At 45.6% G+C, this 14,329-nt stretch overlaps 1 protein-coding gene across 23 annotated transcripts in view; it reads right to left on the reverse strand.

Moving 5' to 3' along the window:
* The window catches only part of DOCK9 (dedicator of cytokinesis 9), a 221,118-nt gene that overhangs the window by 132,334 nt on the left and 74,455 nt on the right, over positions 1-14,329 (reverse strand). For 5 of the 23 annotated variants that reach the window (XM_029072765.2, XM_029072764.2, XM_007671934.4 and 2 more), the window contains exon 1: positions 8,906-9,170. The exons of 17 other annotated variants lie outside the window; for them this stretch is intronic. In XM_029072765.2, coding sequence (XP_028928598.1) covers positions 8,906-9,022 — 117 coding nt within the window. In that variant the 5' untranslated portion in view covers positions 9,023-9,170. Of the gene's footprint in view, positions 1-8,905; positions 9,172-14,329 lie in introns of those variants that run through there. One more of the 23 variants, XM_016228417.3, reaches the window with a different exon arrangement.

Consider the following 14,329-nt stretch of genomic DNA (forward strand, 5'->3'; position numbering starts at 1 on the left):
CCGTCTCACACGTGGCTCACAGTCTAAGCAGGAAGAAGAACGGGTAATTAAATCCCTATTTTACAGATGAGGAGACTAAGGAACAGAGAAGTGAAGTGACTTGTCCAAGGTCACATAGCAGGCCAGTGGTTAGAATCCAAGTTCTCTGACTCCCAGGCCCGGGCTCTTTCCATGAGGGCAAGCTACTTCCAAGGGTACCGTGGCCTGGCTCCAATCAGCAAAGCGGGGATGAAAGCTGCCTGATAAATTGCAAAATGACATTTGGCTCTCTCAATTCCCAGACTCCTCTTCTACAGTTGCCTGAATGCTATGCTTGCATGGCTGAAGTGGTGTTGAATTTCTCCATCCCTCTGATTCTCTCCCCACCCCCACAGCACTTGCAGAATTATCATACTTTACTTTTTCCCCTACCTGTAATTTATTTCAATGTTTGTCTCCCCCTGAAGACTGTGAGCTCCTCTGAGCTGGGATCACATCTACCAACTCCACTGTACTGTATGTGGAGTGCTCTCTCTGCACACAGTAAGCGCTCAGTAAATACTGTTGATTGATTTATTCAATAGTGTCAGCTTCCCAAAGAGTTACGAGAAATATATTCCATGTATTCCGATATCTCGCCACAAATCGGTATTTGTAGAAGCTGGAATTTGCACAAAAGTAGTATTTTTTGGAACTTCCTTAGTACATCTGGATAATAAGAAGCAGTCCCATTTTCCCATAGCCCTATGAAAAACCCTCAATTCTTTGGGGATCTGTGTCCTAAATGAATACACTCACCAGTATCAGACTGTCAAAACATAATATTTAAGTTTACAACCTCTTGAGTTTTAACTCAAAATTAACGGATTGACACCTGTTAGGTTATTTAATTATATTCTGAGTGGGAGTTTACTGGTCAGATGTAGTAATACAAAAAGAAACCTGATCTTGGGTAATGAAGTGATAAATCTACTAAATTTCCCTCCCATGTTGGGTGTGGGGGTGTAGGTTAGGATTAATTCTCTAAGTGAGAAAGCTCAATTATCGTTAACATGTATTTGAATGTCATTATTATGTAAGAGGTCCTAGGAACCTATAAATCAGAGAGCTCTGTTTAAGGCTCATTAGACAAAATTACAGACCAAGCAGAAATGGATTCCAAATTTCACTGAGAATCAAAGGTGCTCCTGATGGTAAGGAAAGCGATATGAAGCGGTATATTGGTTCAGCTATTTTTCTGATTTTGGCCAACAGTGAAATTGTGCTTCTCGGGGCTCTAAATCCAAACCGAGATTGAGGGAGAAGCTCCTCTGTAAGCGAAAAGGGCAGAACAGGAGGATTCTTGCAATGTCCTTTCAACTGACGGAAAGCAAGTTTTTGCCTCTGTAGTTTAGCTCTGTAGGTAGTAGATCTAGCTCTTCAATGTTGGTAAAACGAGCATGTAAGAATGTTAAGTTAGGTACAGTGAGGTCGGATATGTATAGAAAAGTTAAGGACAATCTGGAACGAAGAAGTTCATCCAGAAATTGCATTGAAAAAAATCCACCACTTCTTTCTACACTCCTTAAATGTCAATGAGAAAAAAACAAAAACCCAGCAGATTCCAACGTCCATTACAAAGCATATAAATAGTAATTAAGTACCTATACAATACATAGCATAGTCGCTATCCACAGTAAGTGCTCAATAAATATGAATGAATGAATGAATGAATGAATAGATGATTTAGAGACCTCTGTGGCCTCCCTTGGGCATTGCCTCCTTGGGCCACCTGCTACGCAGGCCACAAGCCCTTACAAGTGCTACGCTAGCCAGGGTGTAAGCTCAGGTCTCTGTGTACTAGGTAATAATAGTAATTATGGTATTTGTTAAGCGCTTCCTATGTGCCAGGCACTGTTCTAAGTGCTGGGATAGATACAAGGTAATGAGGTTGGACACAGTCCCTGTCCCACGTGGGACTCGCAGTCTCAATCGCCATTTTACAGATGAGGTAACTGAGGCACATAGAAGTGAAGTGATTTGCCCAAGTTCACACAGCAGACAAGTGGCGGAGCTGGGATTAGAATCCATGACCTTCTGACTCCCAGGCCCATGCTCTATCCCCCATGCCATGCTGCCCATAATGCACAGGGATAACCAAATATGCATGAAGCACTGCATGTATGCGCATCTCCATTGCTGCTCCCTCTCCTCAGCATTGAGAATGGCCCCACGACCCCTAAGGAAAGAGAGAAGCAATGTGGCCTAGTGGAAAGAGCATGTGCCTGGTAGTCACAGCATGTGGGCTCTAATTCCAGCTCCGCCACTTGGCTGCAGGGTGACCTTGGGCAAGTCGCTTCACTGGGCCCCAATTTCCTCATTTGAAAATGGGGACTTGATACTCATTCAATAGTATTTATTGAGCGCTTACTATGTGCAGAGCACTGTACTAAGCGTTTGAAATGAACAAGTCGGCAACAGATAGAGACAGTCCCTGCCGTTTGATGGGCTTACAGTCTAATTAGGGGAGACAGGCAGACGAGAACAATGGCAATAGAGTCAAGGGGAAGAACATCTCATAAAAACAATGGCAACTAAACAGAATCAGGGTGATGTACATCTCACTAAACAAAATAAACAAAATAAATAGGGTGATAAAGATATATACAGTCGAGCGGACGAGTACAGTGCTGAGGGGGTGGGATACCTGATCTCCCTCTTAGACTGTGAGCTTCATGAGGGGCAGGGATTGTATCCAACCTGATTATCTTGTATCCATCCCAGTGCTTTGTACAGGTCTGGCACAAAGTAAGCACTTACCAAACACCACAATTATTATTAGAAATCAGTATCCAATATATACATCAATATGATCCCATACTTTCAAGCTTGCATGACTCAACCCAGGCCAGAGCATTTCGGTCTAAGAAGAACCCTAGATGAGAAGCTCATTGTGGGCAGGGAACGTCTACCAACTCTTAGTATTATACTCTCCCAAGTGCTTAGGACAGTGCTTAATAATTACCATGGATGATGATAACTCCAATTCCACAGTAGGGGCAGCTAATGTGTGGTTTCTAAGCCAAACTCAACAGAAGCAGGGTCCAGACACATAGTAGCTTGTATCCCAGCACTAGATCAGTGGCTGGCACTTCATAAAACTTCTTAGTACCATAAATAAAATTTTTTAAAAAAAGAGTAGGTCAGCAAATCATTCTGTGAGCAACAGTCAGAGGCTGAGGAGGAGTCCCTTCTAGACTGTGAGCCCGTTGTGGGCCGGGATTGCCTCTCTTTGTTGCTGAACTGTACTTTTCAAGCGCTTAGTACAGTGCTCCGCACACAGTAAGCACTCAATAAATACGAATGAATGAATGAATGAAAAAGAAGGAGATGTTCTCTAAGGATTTCTACGCCTTAAAATAAATATTTTTAAAGGGGGCATCAATTTTTTTCCCCGCACTATAATCCATTCCTTTCCCCTAGCTTCTATGGAGGACTCATGGTTTCCTTCCCAAGATGAAGTACCCTTCAATATTCCAGCCAAACTACTCCAAATTCCAAGAGAAAGAGGAGGAAAACATCGGGGAGCAGGATATTTCCAGCACTAAAATGGTGATGCCAAATTATAGTTTCCAGCTCTTTATGTTCCAGCAAAGCAGAGACAACAACATCTTCAAACCTGTGAAGTTCCATCTGTTCAGTCTCCTGAGAGTCCTTTCTTGCTACTTATGCCTAGTGCTTCCAGCCAGCTAACTTCAAACCCTGCTGCCAACTTACTTCAGTTTGTACTATTTCCAGACTCTCCATTTCACCTCTCCCTTTTGCTACTGCATCCATCAACCAAGAGTTAAATTTGAGAACCTAAACTAATTTTCAAGCTCTTACAATGAATGCAGAAGCCAAATTATATGCCAAGAGTCATCTAGGCCCAGTGAAGTAACTCAGGAAGGGAAACCTGAAGCCGAAATTGAAAACCTGAATCTCTTTGTGAATCCAGCTGGTTACTTCATCTTCCTTTACTTATAGCTCCTCCTCTTTAAAAATGGGACTACATTAAAATCTTAGGGAGCCTTTCGGTGCTATTCTTAGAAAATGCTGTGCCTTTAGGAAACACTGCCTTCTGGAGCATTATAAGGAATTTGATTTTTAAAACACTAAGATTTTCATTAAAAACTGTTTAATAAATTTTCCACTCCTTTCATATTACAGGCTTCAGGTAGCTATTCTCAGAAGTTACAGCCTTTACCTAGATTATTACTGACAATTCCGTTTCCTTAATGAGATTTATGTTTTGTCTTTTTCATCCCGCATCTGTGCCCACCGTCTTGCTGATTTTTGTTTACTCCTTTCAAAATGGAATTTTAGATTAAAGTAACTGCTGAGTGCTTATTTTTTTCATTGGCATCATCACTCATTTTTCATGCACATGTTATTTTCAAAATTGGACCAAAAATATTGCCATAAAGGGCAAAAATTTAAAACTTCCTGAAAACCCAGGAGAAAAGAGAAAGACAACCTTTCAGAGTCACACATACCCGGACTACTGAGGGGTTGATTCAGCTGTACAGTGACCAGATTTTCTGGCGCTCGAAGTGGTACGGTGGGTAGGGCTTCTATAAGAAAGGGCTTTAAAGGGGAAGGGGCTGCGGATCTCGGTTTAAGGGAGTAAGAGAAAGAGACCAAGAAAATGGGGGTGGAGGGGCAGAAAGAGAGGAGGAAGGAAAATAAAGCTAGACAAAACAAATTAATCAATCGTATTTACTGACTGCTTACTACACTAAATTTGCTGTGGGCACGGGATGTGACTATCAACTCTGCTATACTGTGCTCTCCCAAGTGTTTAGTTCAGTGCTCTGCACATGGTAACCATTCAATAAATATGACTGATCGATTGAGAATTCAAGAGTAAGAAGACTAGGTTCCTGCCCTCAGGGAGCTTACAGTCTAGGAAGAAAAAGAGAGTCAAACAAACCTTCAAACACACATCCTACCATCCATCCATCTCTCTCATTCATTCAATAGTATTTATTGAGCACTTACTATGTGCAGAGCACTGTACTAAGCGCTTGGAATGAACAAGTCGGCAACAGATAGAGACAGTCCCTGCCGTTTGACAGGCTTACAGTCTAATTGGGGGAGACGGACAGACAAGAACAATGGCAATAGAGTTGAGGGGAAGAACATCTCATAAAAACAATGGCAACTAAATAGAATCAAGGCGATGTACATTTCATTAACAAAATAAATAGGGTAATGAAAATATATACAGTTGAGCGGATGAGTACAGAGCTGAGGAGATGGGAAGGGAGAGGGGGAGGAGCAGAGGGAAAAGGGGGAAAAGAGGGTTTAGCTGCAGAGAGGTGAAGCCCCCTCATCCTCCCACCCAGGTCTCCGCTACTGCTGTCTCTCTGCCTCTCCCGGCTCTGCACTTCCAACCCTGCCTGCCTGTGACTGATGCTGAGGTCTATTCCCCGGGTGGGGGGATATTTGATGCTTTCCCTCCAGGAAAGATTTCCCCCAGCGATCCACCCCGGCAATGGAGAAGAGAAGCAGCAAAAGCCACCAGAACAGGAACAGAATCAGGGCCGGTGGCTTAGGTGGCTCGGAGAGGGCTCCCAGCCTTACTCTGTCTCTCCATGCTCCTTGTCATCACGTCTCCAAAGACCGCGGGAGCGATAGTGGCCACAGCCAGGGCAGTGCACCCTTCGCGGCTACTCCTCGGCCACCCGCTGCCGATCCCAACTCCTCCCTGCCTCCCGGCCTCTTGACAAAGTGCCAGAGGAGGAGCTACTGCAACGAACAAACATGTTGGATCTATAGGACACATGGGATATTTTTGGTGGGTGCCAGCCAACCTGGAAGGGAGGGAATCTGAGAGCCTGGGGAGATGGAAAAAGGTAGCCTCAAGAGGCAAAAAGTAGGAGGTGGCAGATAATGGCAGAGAGAGGAGGAGCAACCGCTCAGGTCTAGGGCACCTCTGCTCAAATACTTGGGTATGTCAGCAAATATTTAACTTAATGTTCTCTAATTGATTTAGTTAACCTCATTTTTTTTGAGACTCAATGCTGAAAGCAACATCATAAACAATTAATTGCCCTTTAAGAGACAGACCACTGTCCTGTTTCATAAGTTACTCAGCAAAAACATGATAGCCATTGGGTTTAAGCTACTGTTAAGCACAACAGCTTGAAGGACTTTTAGGGGAAGCAGCGTGGCTCAGTGGAAAAAGCTTGGGCTTCGGAGTCAGAAGTCATGGGTTCGACTACCGGCTCTGCCACTTGTCAGCTGTGTGACTGTGGGCAAGTCACTTAACTTCTCTGTGCCTCACTTACTTCATCTGTAAAATGGGGATTAACTGTGAGTCTCACGTGGGACAACCTGATGACCCTGTATCTCCCCCAGCGCTTAGAACAGTGCTCTGCACATAGTAAGCACTTAACAAATACCAACATTATTATTATTATTATAGTCTGATTAGTTCACTCTTGACCCCCTGAGAGGAAAAGGCACGGTTAACAAGTACTTATATTCTGGCTACTGATGTTCCATAATCCCAACAGTACCTACAGACTGCAGGACTCCGGCAGTAAGTCCAAGCTCTTTTCAAGATGTTAAATAAAACAATGGCAGTCAGTAGCCCACAGGAATGTGCTATTGAGCATTAACAGACCAATCCGGAAGTTGACCCCCCAATGATGGAATCCCAAGTCTTCTGCCCCCAAGGCGGAAGCGTGACCTTGGTGTGTACCTTGTGGTGGATCACCCATCACCCACAGAGGAGCTTTTCAATACATTTGGAGTAGAGCCCAGAATTGAGATGGAAATATCTCACCCTCCACTTCCGCCTCTTAGATGGATCACCTAGCTGCAACTGGTCTATACAGGCTCCGGACTGGCTCCAAAATTCTCCCCAGGAAATCCCAGTGTGAGAGCAGGAAGCAACTGGGGGAGAGGGGGAGAAGATCTCCGAGCCTCTCCTCGCCAACACCAAACTCCGGACGAGCAAGCGGCTCCCGGAAGCCAGACACGACCCACACAGTACACCCCAACCCATGCTCCCATCAAGAATTTCCCAGTGTCCTGCTGAGCCAGCTCGGTCCAGAATCACACACATCATTTTCCAACATACACCCCTCTTGGCACTCCACCTTTCTAATCCTTTCGCCTGAAATACACATGAGGTGGTACTGTGAAGAGAAGTTCAAAAGGAAATTTCCAATGAAGGTTTTCTCATTAAAAACGCTAAGCAAGGCTAAAAACTGGTTCGAAAAACAAAAGAGCAAAACTTTAAAATTAAATATTGTCATTCAATAGTATTTATTGAATGCTTAATGGATGCAAAGCACCGTACAAAATGCTAGGAAAAGTACAGTAAAATAGAGTTAATAGACACATCCCCATAAACCTTGCCTATCTTTGACATCTGCCAGCATAGAAAAGTGTGGTGGGAAAGCAGGGAAATTAATTTAGTGCCTACAAAAACCCAGCAGAAATATAATCCACTGGGAATTTCAGTTTTACATCCACATCAGTTAAGGTGAATTACACCTTGGATGGGCAAATGTTTCTCGACATCTGGGGCCACCACTGTCAAAATATTTGCTTTGAAATTATTCACAAGGGAACAGAAACCTCAGAATTTCCTCCTAGAAATCACAAGTTCCGACAACAGAGGTTTGCCCCGGCTAAAAAGTAGCCATTCACGTCAGTTCCATTGAGAGATGAGCTATTGTATGAGCAGAAGAGCATAAAATAGCCAGTCATTCGCTCCAGAATTCTCAGCACAGCAAAGCTGGACTCTGATTTATGAGGATAAGAAAAAAAAACCCAAAAACCTGCATAGAAAATGGATCAGGGTATCGTATGGCTTCTGCCATAAAACATAGACATTTCTAAGAAAATAGAATATTGTACAATCTAACGTCATCAGAGAGGAGAGATTTGCTTGTGACTCAATTACAGTTGCCTGGTAAAAGAAGACTTAGGTTCAGGTAATTAGCCACATATATACCTTAACTGTCCATTCATTCGATCATATTTATGGAGAGCTTACTGTGTGCAAAGCACTGTACCAAGTGTTTGTAATGCAAAAAGTGCATCAGTGTGCCTTACCAATCCAACAGCTGTAAAGCGACCAATTTCTGATCACTCAGGGAAATGGAAAACTACTTGTGCAACAGTTCTTTCAGTTAAAATGTGAAAAGCTTAATTGTTTTCACTGAGGCGTGTTGTTGGATTTTTGCTTAGAAAACACGATGCCTTTATTGTCCCAAAGACATTCCAACAGAAGGGGCACAGCCTACTCATTGATAACACCACCATGGCCATTTTTCCACATTCCTCCTTCAGAAACCCCACAAACGTGTTTTAAGTTTTTCTTGCTGAAAATGCCTGAACTCATCCAATCAACAGAAATCTTCACTGGATGTGGGGAAAAGTTTAGTCTCTTTGAGCTCGCAGTTTTGTTCAGGTGACAAGCAGGAAGAAAGAACCACCTTCAAATTGCAACTCTTCTGCTCTGGAAACCTCCCAATGGAGAAAATGCTTCTTATTGAAAGCTTTCTATCCTTCTGAAGAACACAGGCAACTGCTTTCTATATTTCAACCTCACGTGTGAGTGCAGCACTAGGCAGTTTAAATTTAGCTACACTCCAACTAGGTGGGGTGAAACCCTCAGAACAATGTATTATTGTTCTTTTACAAAGGAGAATCCTGGAAACCAAGATCACTAAAGTGTAAATATTTCTGGGTTGAAATGAAAAAAAAAACATCAAAGAGGAACTAAAGGAACTGATTTAGCAACCCCCACACCTGCATTAGTCACAAGCAAGTTCAGTACAGACGCAGTTCTGAAATTCAATTTAAAAGTCAAATACAGAAACTTGAAGAGGATGGAGATACTTTAGGGAAAAAGCAAGGTACAAACTGGACAAATAGGCTCCCTTACCAGCACTTCTACCGGGCTCTCGGCTTCAGCTTCCCCTTGGGCTGCATCTTTGTATTGCAACGGAGACTCGATCACCAGCTCTTTTTTAAGAGTTCTAGCATTTACTCTGGCCTGCATTCTTAGCCAGAAAAAAACCTCGGACTATCTGTAAATGTTTCCAATCTCAGGGTCCTGGGCATCCAAGCCAATCGCATGCCGGTTATCCAGCCCGCGCGAGGGAGGATCTTTCCCAGGCGCGGTCCGTCCCACACGCTGGGCTAGTTGGACTCCCGGGGCTGCCGTGTGCAGACGCTGTTGTGGTGGGGAAGCAGGACGGACGGAGGCCGGCCTCCGAGGGGTGTAGGCTTGCTCTGGAAATGGGAGGAACTCGTTTCCATGCCAGATGAAAACAAACCAAAAATGATCCAATACACGGGGTGGCTGTTTCTCCGATAAAGGCAGGCCTTATTGTGTCTACCACACAAATGCTTATTAACAGGGAGATGTTTTCCTTCTCCCCAGGCAAAACTAACTGGAAAGCCAAAGTTTGACAGGCAGCCTAAGTGGCATGTGGGCTGGCTGCCCGGTGTAGGGGTAGGGCCAAAAAAAAAGGACAGCCCTCCACTCCTAGATTTGTGGGTCCTCAGTTCACTATGCATCCTCTCTCTCCCCTGGCTCCCTATTTTGCTGTGACCCTACTCGAGTGGGCAGGCATATATTCACAGGCTGGGAAGGAGGTGGAAGGGAAGGGGGGAGAAAGGGAGAGAGTATCTGCACCCAATTAAGCGCTCAGTAAATGCCACCGATGGATCCATTGATTGAGCCCGGCTAACACTGCTGCACATCCCCTCCTCATTCAAAAAGGGGACGGGGGAGAAAAGAGGGGACAGGTGGGCAGACTGGATAATAAAAAATAATAATAATAATGTTGGTACTTGTTAAGCGCTTACTATGTGCAGAGCACTGTTCTAAGCGCTGGGGGAGATACGGGGTTATCAGATTGTCCCACGTGAGGCTCACAGTCTTAATCCCCATTTTTACAGATGAGGTAACTGAGGCACAGAGAAGTTAAGTGACTTGCCTACAGTCATCCAGCTGACAAGTGGCAGAGCTAGGATTCGAACCCATGACCTCTGACTCCCAAGCCCGTGCCCTTTCCACTGAACCACGCTGCTTCTGGATGCGGCAGTGAAGTCCCTTTGGGGGCTACGTGTTAGCGACCCAGATCATAAACTTCAGCCACTGATATCCAGCTGAATTCTTTTGGATCATGCCTTTCTGAGCTGACAGGTACCTCAAGAGCCATGTGCCCACCCTCTCATTATTTCCACAGCATTGAGTCATCAAATGTCCTCCAATCCTTTTTCATTTCTTCCGCATAACACTGGGGAGAGGAACTCGGCAATAGCATCTCGTCTTGCAGACGAGAAATCTAAGACGCAGAGCGGCTAAGTGATTGACCAAAGGTCATAGGGGGAGCTAGAAGCAGGGAGGAGATTGGAACCCTAATCTTCTGGTCTGTCCGACTGCAAAGCCTCTTGAGCCACCGGACCTGTTTCCCCACTTTCTGATTAATGTACCCTGCTGCTCTTGGTGAGTCCCCTCTCTCCAGGCAAGAGGAATACCTGACAGTTCACTGGGTTTTCTGATCCCCCGACCAGAACTGAAAGGTGAATGGGGGAAGGGGGGGCTCCTATAGCCAAATCCACGTTAGCAAGCAAAGCCATACCATGTGGGCGGATGCCACTGTAGGAGAGAGGGAACGAGATGGATCGGAGCTTTTCTGTGCAAAAGAATCTGAGTGAGAAGGGTTATGAGCTGAGTGGGATCACTGAGAGCTAGCAAGGGGGCTTGTGGTTGGCAGGAGGAAGGACGGTCACCGTTGAGCTGGTAGAGCATAGGCTGCCCACGGCTCAGCAGAGGGAGGGGAGTGCCGAAGCCCAGCCCGAGCCAAACAGTGGTCACATGGCGTAGCCCAAGCTAAGTCCAAGGAGCCTTTGCAGGTGCCAGGACTGAGCAGGTGCGGTACGCCATCCATGTGCATTTTTCCTTCAATCGATGGGATTTATTGAGCTTACTGTGGGCAGAGCACCATATTAAGCGCTGGGGAGAGAATGACACAAGAGAGTTAGTAGACACATCCCTGTGAGCTGTCCATTCTTGCAGTGGCAGCACACCCTAAAAGTGGAGAAGGCCTGAAACACCGCTGTGCTTGGCCTGCCAGGTGAGCCCAGGTGGCCTGGCTGGACTTGAGAGGTATAACTAAGGTACACATCGCATGACTGAGGGCACATAGGTTTGCACAGGTACCTAATGTGGCAGCATCTGCCTGGTATCCTCCTCTAGCATGGCGGAATGGATAGAGCATGGGCTTCAGAAGGTCATGGGTTCTAATCCCAGCTTTGCCACGTCTGCTGTGTGACCTTGGGCAACTCACTTCACCTCTCGGTGCCTCAGTTACCTCATCTGTAAAATGGGGATTGAGACTGTGAGCCCCACGTGAGACTCGGCCTGTGTCTAACCCGATTTCCTTCTATCCATCCCAGTGCTTAATACAGTGCTTGGCACATTGTAAGTGCTTAACAAATGTCACAGTTATTATTACCGCTACAGCCTGGGGCCTGGAGCAATGGGGCCAATTGGCCTTCCCCTCTGGACAACTTTGGCTAACGACACTTGACCAACAACCCGCAGATGGAGGGGTTTAGGGGATTTAGCTCCAGGGGCAGGATTAATCCAGCCTCAAGGCATCTGACCTCACGGTAGAGATTCAACTCCACCCATGCTGCCTCGATCAAACCAATCAATGCCATTTATTGAGTGCTTACCATGTGCAGAGCACTGTACTGAGCACTTGGGAGAGTACGATACAACTCCTATGTCCAAATTGAGGTATCCGATCTCTCTTCACGTTGATGGTGTCAACTGTTGATTCGGAACGGATGATCACTGGGAACTGGGTGGAAAAGGGCAGGGAAGAGAGATCCAGACCCAGGATTGGGGGCTGGTGTCCTTGAGTGGAAGAAGTGTAAGGGAAGGATTGGGGCACACTGGGCTCTTGCCAGGGTAGTTGGCAAAATGACACCTGAGACACCAAGAACCTAACTGTAAGCTTGCTGTGGGCCGGGAACGTGTCTCCTAATTCTGTTATATTGTACCCTCCCAAGCACTCAACACAGGGCTCTGACACAGTAAGCGCTCAATAAATACAGTGAGTTGTTTGGTTGAGCCACCACGTATCTGGTCACATTTCCCAGCCAGGAGTCAGGTCCAAACTGAGTGAGTCCAAAAAGCTGCAGGAGGGAGGTGTAATGTTTTGTGGTTCCAGTCCCAACCCTTAGGAGGCCATCACCCTTCTTGCCTCCTTGGCAAGAGGAGGCAATGGGGGCGGGGGGCCTCCTGTTGCCTGTGGGCTTACTGATGAATGTCACCCACTTCCTGCCACTCATTAAACTACTTGTTCATTCCTTAAGCAAGTCATTGTTAGTTTAGCAGAACTTATTTGTTTACAGAATGGCTGTGGATCGAGCTAGACAAATCTGGCCTAAGAGCAGCCTGGCAGCCTGCAGGCACACCAAATTTGCTCCCATCTTTTCTGCTGTCAGAGGCCTTCCCGCTTTTCATTTATTCATTCATTCTATCATATTTATTAAACGCTTATTCTGTATAGATCACCATACTAAGCGCTAGGGAAAATACACTACAAGAATAAACACTGACATTACCTGCCCACAATGAGCTCACAGTCTGGGGGTTGGGGGCGGAGGGGAGACGGACATCAATACAAATAAATAAAATGGCAGATATATAGATAAGTGCTGTGGGGCTAGGGAGGGGAAGGGGCAAAGGGAGCAAGTCAGGGTGATGTAGAAGGGAGAAGGAGAGGAGAGGAAAAGTGGGACTTAGTCTGGGAAGGCCTCTTGGAGGAGATGTGCTGTCAATAAGGCTTTGAAGGTGGAGAGAGTGCTTGTCTGTCGGATTTGAGGAGGGAGGGTGTCCCAGGCCAGAGGCAGGATGTGGGCGAGGGGTCGGCAGTGAGACAGGTGAGATCCAGGCACAGCGAAAGGTTAACCCTGCCTATGTGAACCCATGGTCAGGGCCTGCATCTTCACTGAATAACATCTCAGGTCAGTAATTACCCGTCTGTATCAAACCCATCCATCCATCCATCCACGTAGGCATCAAACAGAAACTCCTTACCATTGGCTTTAAAGCACTTGGTCAGCTTGCCCATCCTACCTCACCTCACCAATCTCCGAGATAAGTGAAGTGACTGGATCAATCTGAAGAAATTCTGCAAAACTTCACTCAAGTCACTCTTGGTCAAAGCACTCTGGCACTGTGATCAGATGGTGAAACACTTAGCAGTCTAGTTTCCTAAGAAATAATATATCAGAGCCAGTCTACAGCATCAGCAAGCTACGATTCCAGGACAAACATTTGACGGTGGCCGCCCAGACATCATACAGAAATTCCAAAAGGTCTATGGGGCAGTGACTTTATGATTGAGTTCTCAGCTGTCTCAACAGGTTTCTAAACGGCATCCTACATAAAAAAAAAAAAAACCACCACAAAGAGGGGGAAAGCCTCATTCTACTTCCATAGAAGGACTGTGTTTTGCAATAGGTAAAAGTTGTTTTCCAAGGATTTCCCCTCCCTCCCTCCTAACTGGAGGAATACAAAGCCAAAGTAACATCCTGCATATGCATCCTCTTTGGCCTTATGAGGGACAATGGTGGAAAATATTCTCCGATCTTCCAAAATGAAAACATCATTCTGTTGGTTTTTTTCCCCAATAATGCTTCTTATTTGTGCACACATCAGCATAAGTGTTCTTTTTCTCTCCACGCACCTTTTCATAAGCATTGAAATTCTGCATCTCAAATTGATTTGGCAGTGTTTCCACATTACTAATATTTTCTTATAGCTTCCTTTTCCCCAAACACAGCCCCCAGCTGCTCCACCAGGGGCCTTATTTTATTTGGGAGCCTAGTTGCTTTGAAGAATCCATTATCTTCACTTATTTTCAATTTCCTGGTGGTTCCCCTCCGCCGCTAGCTTCTACAGCCTAGGCCCAAAAATAAGAGGAGAGGAGGAGGCTTTAGGCTCCCCTGCCCCTTCAACTCCTTGGTTAAATCACCAGTTCTTAACAGTCCCTACACATTTCCATTTCCCACTCCTTCACTCTTCTACTACCAGCACTTCCAGAGTGAACCCCTTGTGACCTCCAGTGTTTTGAAGAGCAGAGAGTTGTATATCGCTTTTCCACGGCACATAAATAAGAGGACAGTACAGCAGGGAGGGCATTCACAGACTTCATCCTTTCCTTAACCAAAATGATGCACGTTGTTGGTTTTAGAGGGGACCGGCCAGAAGAGTGAGGATGGCTCAGGGCAACCCATCGCCGCTACGGGATACAGATCAAAGACAAGCATACGTCCTACC

This window comes from Ornithorhynchus anatinus, chromosome 10 (genome assembly GCF_004115215.2).
Source record: "Ornithorhynchus anatinus isolate Pmale09 chromosome 10, mOrnAna1.pri.v4, whole genome shotgun sequence".
In the NCBI taxonomy this organism is placed as follows: domain Eukaryota; kingdom Metazoa; phylum Chordata; class Mammalia; order Monotremata; family Ornithorhynchidae; genus Ornithorhynchus; species Ornithorhynchus anatinus.